The sequence below is a fragment of the Halyomorpha halys genome, unplaced genomic scaffold, assembly GCF_000696795.3.
Source record: "Halyomorpha halys isolate HHAL.00 unplaced genomic scaffold, Hhal_1.1 Scaffold1632.1, whole genome shotgun sequence".
NCBI lineage: Eukaryota > Metazoa > Arthropoda > Insecta > Hemiptera > Pentatomidae > Halyomorpha > Halyomorpha halys.
Genome location: NW_027111599.1, coordinates 35,654 through 43,139, shown reverse-complemented (window position 1 = coordinate 43,139; position 7,486 = coordinate 35,654). Strand labels below are relative to the sequence as shown.

Here is a 7,486-nt window from a genome sequence, read left to right as displayed (position 1 = left end):
GCAGAAAATTACAAAAAAAAATCATTTTATTTTTAAAATACACATTTTATTATTTATGGAACAATATAATTACTAGAATTTTCTACATAATGTAATTAAATTATCCATACTAATAGCATAATAATAAATCCAAACAAATAAGATCAAAGACCCGCCATAGAAGACATTGGAAGGGGAAGAGAAATGGAGGCTGGATACTGTGCGCACAGGACAGTACCTTACTTGTTTATTTATCTTGTGATTTAAAAACATTTGATTGTTTAACTTTCTTTTAATATGTAAATAAATTATGAAGGAGTTAAGAATGTATAAAAATATAGATTTTAAATTGAAATTTATTTTTCATTTACTGCCAGTTTGTTAATTTAACAAAATAATATTGGAAATGATTATCTTATGGTATAAGAAATAATATGAGATTTGATTCATAACGGATTATTAATTTTTTTTTTAAATTTTATTTTAATAGTTTTTAAGTAATGTTTTTGATTAGCATTTAGAATAAAATAAATAAATTTTATTGGAAGCTCGATGACTGACCGTGTGTATACATAAAATGAAGATGGCCCGGGAGCGGTCAGAATAACTCATATAGTAAAAAAACTATTTATTGTGAGCCAACGTTTCGCCCCACGTTAAAGGGCTAAAAAGAAACAACTAAAATTAAGTAACAGAGTAAGAGAATAAGATAATATGAAATATATATATTATTTTATACCAGATCGGCCTGGTGGCCCTTACATGGTTGATATAACCGTTACATTATATTTTTTTTTTTTTTAACATTTGATTATGGGGGAGGGTATAGTCTCGTACAAAAGACACCCCTAACTATAAACAATGTTATTATTAAAAGAAGACAAAAAAATAAATAGATAAGAATAATGCTTCTTAATAAAAGAGGAAAGTAAAATTAATAACAAAAAATAATGATATTGGTGCACTTAAATAAAACAAACAATTAGTAAAAAGAAACAAGTTAATTTGAAAAGGGACGAGTGATGAAAATAGAAAAAATATAATAATGAATAAATAAAATCAGTAATAATACGAAGTAAAATAGAGGTAGTGTGACTATGAATTAATTTTATATTTATTAAAATTTATAACAGAATGTCCTGCAGCAGTCTGGGCTCCAGTCTTTGGGTTGAGGTTGGGTTTCCCAGGTTGTAGGTCACAGCTCCTTTAACTGTTGACAACTGGGAGTGGAACTTCATGAACCATCTTTTGATCTAATCCTCTAATGCCTCCATCTGTTATTCCCGATACTATTGTCTATTTCTTATGAACCAAGGAGCATTAACTGCGATTCTTAGGATTTTATTTTGAAGAGATTGTAGTTTTTTCCTTTTCGTGAAGGATGCCGCTCCCTAGACTTTACAGCCGTACATCAGCAGTGGCCTGAGAATTGTTTTAATTATAAGAACAGTTGTTTCTGGTTTTAGTTTGGAATTTCAGTTTAGGATAGGATATAGCATTGCTAACCTAGCATAAGTTTGAGTTACTTTGATGTTGATATGATAATTCCAGTTAAGGGGGCGATCTAGGTGAATTCCCAGATAACATGAAATAAAAATAAACTATCGTGTTGTTAAAAACGAAGTTAAATTTGTGTAAATTATTATTACATATTATAATATTTTCTATTTTTATAAAATGTTCACAGGTTTTACATCATTTTTAACCATAGCATAGTTTATTTTTATGCCATGTTATCTTATTCTCTTAGTTTGTTACTTATCTTTTTTAGGCCTGATTAAGCCCTTCGATTGATGGGCGAAACGTTTGCTTATAATAAATAATGTATTTTCTACTTGAGTTATTTTGACCGCACACACCGACACCCATAAAAAAATTTTCGCTTGTGTATTTTTTTTTTTTTTTTTTTTCAAAAATTGTGTTTTTTGTATAATACTGTATTGTTTTTACCCATTTATCTGAACAGGGGCCAATAAACCTCATCGAAAATCGAAGGCTTCTTAAACTGATTTTATGGAAGAAAAAAAGTAAAGTTTTCGCTCATTTTTCATTCACTGGCCAATATCTTGAGAACTCTTTACTGCACAAATAAAAGAGTATTGGGTTGTAAAATAAGTTCGTAGCGTTTTTTACTGTTGATTTCAATAAAAACTTCAGGTTCTTGTAACTATTTTTAATAAATTATATATGACCCATTTTGATTTGTTTTATCATTTATCCTATTTCTGTACTTTTTTTATCTTTTATATTTTCTTCTATTTTATAGCTTGTTTATTATTTATTTATATATTAAATATTGTTTTAGTTTATTCTTTATTTTATCAACAATATTATAGTTGCAATATTATAACTCATGCTCAGAGTTTCTTTTTCTTTTTTTGTCTCATCCATTTACAGGACTATTTAAATTTTCTATTTTATTTCTTATCCTCTACCAACACAGTATTTAAAGCCCCAAATTAACCTATCCGTAGAACCTAGCTTATTCTGAACATAGTGTAAATGCGTCAATAGGACAATCAGGGCTCTATTTCATAATAAAATACAAACTAATACGATTCTTGTAAATGTTTTTAATTAATTATATATGATATATTTTAATCTGTACATGTTACATTCAGGTGATTTTTTAATTCCGTTCTCCCAGACATCTCGGATTTTCGCGCAATGAACTCCTCTATATACGTTTTGCAGTTCTTGAGCGAATTAAAGTGTTTCCCGTTAAGAGAGTTTTGAACAGCCCGAAATAAGTGAAAATCGTTTGTGGCAAGGTCTGGTGAATAGGGAAGGTGGGGTATCACATCAGATTCTTTCAATTACGTGTAATAGTTCACTATTAGATTAATTAAAAACTGTGGAAAGGGACTTTTATTCTATTCTATTGTTTTAGGTAAGTAGAATAGTGTTTATACTTTGAGGTATTTTACTTAGCACTTCTGTTGTAGCTCTGTGATCTTTTATTTATAAAATACTACTGTTTTAGCAATCGTTTACTGTCAACTTTCTTCAGAATTACATATATATGTATTTTTTTTATTGTTACTTAAATTAAATTTTCTTTTTCTTGTACATAATTTCATTTTTTTTACTATTATTTGATCAGTTATTTTTTTGATAAATATTCATATTTTTATTTATGTAAATCATGATAGTGTTTTCTTTTATTTATGTATTTATTTATTATTATTTTAAATTAATTTTTTTTTTTTTAATTCAGTGAGTACTGTTGTTAGGATTTACATTTTTTCCTCTTTTTCTGTTATTATTCTATTAATAATATCTGTTGCCTTAATTTATGGTAGATTGTATTAATTCTCTTCAATATAATAATAAAAAGCCTTCTAATAGTGACTAAAAATAGTACATGGTAGTATACAATATAATATATGTTTTATTATATTTTTAATCAGTTGTTCAATCATTATATTTACATCATAATTATTATTTGTATTTTTTCTATTTCACTTTTATAATTTTTTTTTTACTTCTTATTTAATTCTTTGTCTCTAAACAATCTATGTATATTAAATAAATGGAAATATGAACATAAAATTTAAAAAGTGTTTGGTGGGTTGAATCAGCGTTTATTTACAAGGCTTACATATATTACAAATTCGTTTTTTTTTCTTTTCTTTTTTATAATTTTTCGATGACAAAATAAATAAAAAATAAATTATTCTTTGGATGTTCCTCTCGTCAGTTCTGAAACAGAAAAAAAAAATATTAGTTTTCTATTTATTTATTAATATTATGAATCTGTATTGCTGAAAGTTACTTGATAATACCTCGTTGGTTTCCTGTAAGTTATTGTCTTTGGTAAGCGCTGTATGCCAACTGTTGCCCGTCTTCTTGTTGTCCTTCTTCGACAATGAGGTTCCTGGCAGCGTAGTGGTACGGTTCTGCGAAGGTGTGGGCTACAGGTACTGTAGAATCTGATGCCACCTATGTAACGGAGTTAGATTTAATTCTAGAGCTGATTGAGGGAATATGTAGTTTGAAGATTAATTCTTAAAATATACCTTCTTGCAGAGGTTGAAAATAGCCAGGGCCAAGGAAGTGACGAAACTGAAGAAGCTGAGCTGGAGGGCGTTCCATGCCTTGAGGCCGAGGACACCAAGAGCAAGAGGGATCAAAGTCATGGCCTTGAGGAGTACGAAGACAACGATGGGAACCAGGAGCTTACGGAGCTTCTTCTTCTTGCCTGTGAAGGTAAATGTGGATTATTTATCAGAAGTGAGGTGAGCCTGTTGTAGCTGAGGGAGTTGAGGCGTCACCATAGCAATTTTATTATTGAAACTAGTTTATATCCTCTATGATAGACTCTTTAACTTGACAACAGACTCAAACCACTTTCCTATTTCCCGGTTTATCCCATTCCTCATTCCTATCTTAAACTGCATTTGAAATGTAGTAAAAGAGATTTCGGACATTATTGTTATCTGCCCCAATATATCTAACCCTATTATCTCATGGAATTTAAAAGATAAAAAACGCAATTTTTTTTAAATATCTAAAAACAATATTATTTTAAGATAATTTCTTGGTCGTCCGAAATTATAATAAATTATCCAAAACTACTAAACTTTTCAATATGAAAAACATATTCTTCATGGAGAAACAAAATTTTTATTTGGATCTCTATGCTTTTTTGGGACCCCTTTGTTCTTCTACGTCACACCTCTGCACAAGACACTTCAGGTTTTCAATGTACAAAGAGGTTACGAAATATAAAGAAAAGAAGTGGAAGACCTCTCGTTCCATTACCTTTTCCTTCGACTTCTGCGGCCTGAGAGCCCAACTTGACGGAGACGGACTCTTCGGCGGCGGATGCAGTCAGCTTGGCACCGCCTCCCAGCTCCACTTCTAGATCGTGGCTCTCTGCCAACTCTTCGATGCCTTCGACGACTCCACTTTCTCCTTTCTCTGCTTCTCTCCTCTTGACTAGTTTCACACCGTCCATTAACTGTTGACAAATATTTTATCTTATAATATGACATCGATTTACTTTAAAAATTATAGCAACTATGTTCCAATTTTAATTACTCTACTTTCGTTACATTAAAATTGTATCCATTACGTCAAGTCTAATCAACTAAACATCGAAATTTTAAAAAGTGTAACACAAATTCAATCGGCGTTACTGAGATCAGTTTAGTCTCAAATTATAAAAAATGCAATTTAGTTTATAAATGCACTGAGTAATATTTGTCAAAAATCGTTTCTTCGTATTCTAAATAGACACAATCTAAAAAAATATTGCACATATTTTTAACAGTTTTTGGCTTTTATGAGCAAGAAGGATCAATTTTCAAATAAATATTATTCTATTAATTGTTTTACAAATTTCTCTATGTAGACACTTTAATCTTTAAGAGATATATTTTCAAATATTGGCAAATATAAAAAAAGACCAAAAGTGGAACAATTTATTTTTTTCAAAAAATCTTTTAATTGTTTTTTTAATAAGTTATTTCTTTAATAAAAAATTATATAATTTCTAATAATAAAAAGAATGAAAACATAATATTTGATAATAATCTAAAATATCTGGGAAGAATTTGCTATTTTTATGAAATCAGAATTTATTAAATCAATTTCTTATAACTTTTTCGTGTATTCTTTATTTATTAATTATTTTTTTTAAACATTTAGTATTAAAAATAAACCTTCTTTAATAAAATAAAACAAATTTACATGCTAAAAATAATTTAGTCATAGAAAACAAATAAGAAAAATAATTTAATAAATTAATTAAAGTATGAGAAAATACATCATATAATAATGCCTATTTAGAGGTGAATGGATTATGATAATGACAATTTATAATTTGATGAAGTAATTTTTATTGACGATAGGATGAATACTATTGTAGTAGGTAATTATATAGTTATGATTTTTTTTTTTTGGCCATCGATAAAATTTATAAAAAGTTACAATTAGAATAATTTGAGTTATGTGAACTTTTTAGGTTTTTTTAAGTTGGCTAAAAATATCTTAAAATATGATATAAGTGATTTTAATTATATTTTTTTTTAATAAAATATTTTAGTGCTAAAAATAATCCACCCTTCCCAATATTCTCGCAAATGACGACTATGAACTTACCTCTAAGGTGGGCTTGGTGGCTGCTTCCTGTATCATGTCCAACGCCTTGTACTTGATGCAAGCTAGTGAATCCTTGCCTTCCTTGCACCTCGTCCTGAGATCGGCTGCCAGGGCGGCACCGCAGATCATGAGGAGTACGACGATCGGCTTCATCTTGTTCTCTTGGACGGTGACAGTTGGATGTGCCATCAGCTGGGCGGTGGGCCAATATATAGTACTCTCGAAGGAGGAGTGGGGTGTGACCCAGAGTCAATACCGCTCACTATCGATTACTAATTTCGATTTTCATTGTCGTAGCCTCTTTTGGTTTTAGAAGACAATATAAGTAAATAAATATTATTCAATAGCAGTATTATAATTTTTATATGAGCAAGAGTGGTGTAAGTCATTCAGTTATCTTTACGAATGATCTAAATAATTAGATATCCTGAATACATCAAACAGAAAAGACTGTTCGTTATTCATCACAAAAAACATTGTAGAACTTACCCTAAAGTTTTCTATATCTCGAAACTTCAATTTGAACTTACACCACTCTTTCTCTCAACGGATTATATATCTTTAGATATCTAATATAATATTTTTAAAATTGCTTATTACTAGTTGTGACCAGTACAAAAAATTTTTTCAAATCCAATCCGTACATCATTTATTTACATCTTATAAGGTGATAAGAGAGAAAATGCCCACATGTAGTATTTCTAATAAATTAAGGCGCGAAACGCAGTATGAGGGAATAAAGCCAATACAAATATACCTCAATTGTATTAAATAAAAAAAAATTTTATAAGTATTTTCAATTCATGATACGACAAGAAACTGCTCGTAGATTTCGATTGCAACAACACCTACTTGACCAACGCTCTAAACTTCCCATTCACTACAAAAACTTATTATACACTACGATAATCAGAACAATTTGGACATATGGAATTGAGCTCTGGGGCTCTACCAAATCATCAAATTCCCCCCGCATCAAATCCTTACAATCCAAAATCCTTGATGCTGCTTACTACGTTACAAATAAACTCATCCACAAAGACCTTAACATCCCATTAGTTGCAGATTTGGCCAAAAACAGATATGCGTCTTTTCATTCCAAACTCCTTAACCATCCTAACCCATTAGTTCTTAATCTCTCATCCTCAATAAATCCTTGATAATCCTCCGAGGCGTCTGAAAAGAAGATGGCCACGGGACCTTCTAATTTAAATTAATCCTTGAGGTACCACCAATGGGTGGATCCTTCCCAAGATTTTCAAGAGTAAATGAAACATTCCATATATTTACTTATTGTATTTATTATTTTGAACAGATATAAATTACATTAAATAAATAAATTAAAAAAAAAATCATCATAAATTATAAATTTGATTTTTTTCTTCTTGTAAATGTTGACTGA

General features: G+C 29.5%; 1 protein-coding gene across 1 annotated transcript; it reads right to left on the bottom strand.

Annotated features, from left to right (window-relative positions):
- Positions 1 to 3,529: 3,529 nt before the first annotated feature.
- On the bottom strand, positions 3,530 to 6,288 carry Osi19 (DUF1676 domain-containing protein Osi19). Its single transcript, XM_014435635.2, has 5 exons — positions 6,085 to 6,288; positions 4,744 to 4,942; positions 3,999 to 4,180; positions 3,765 to 3,921; positions 3,530 to 3,681 (listed from the first exon to the last, which is right to left on the bottom strand). Exons 1-4 carry the CDS (start codon positions 6,271 to 6,273, stop codon positions 3,784 to 3,786), a joined length of 708 nt encoding a protein of 235 aa, XP_014291121.1. The 5' UTR covers positions 6,274 to 6,288; the 3' UTR covers positions 3,530 to 3,681; positions 3,765 to 3,783.
- Positions 6,289 to 7,486: the final 1,198 nt, after the last annotated feature.

What these genes read in the sequence shown, in the direction of transcription:
- Osi19 (XM_014435635.2), bottom strand. Translation starts at nt 6,273, where the DNA reads ATGGCACATCCAACTGTCACCGTCCAAGAGAACAAGATGAAGCCGATC. An exon ending in CCACCAAGCCCACCTTAGAG is followed by an intron (nt 4,943 to 6,084) that starts GTAAGTTCATAG and finishes ATTTGTCAACAG; the next exon opens with TTAATGGACGGTGTGAAACT. An exon ending in TTTTCAACCTCTGCAAGAAG is followed by an intron (nt 3,922 to 3,998) that starts GTATATTTTAAG and finishes TCCGTTACATAG; the next exon opens with GTGGCATCAGATTCTACAGT.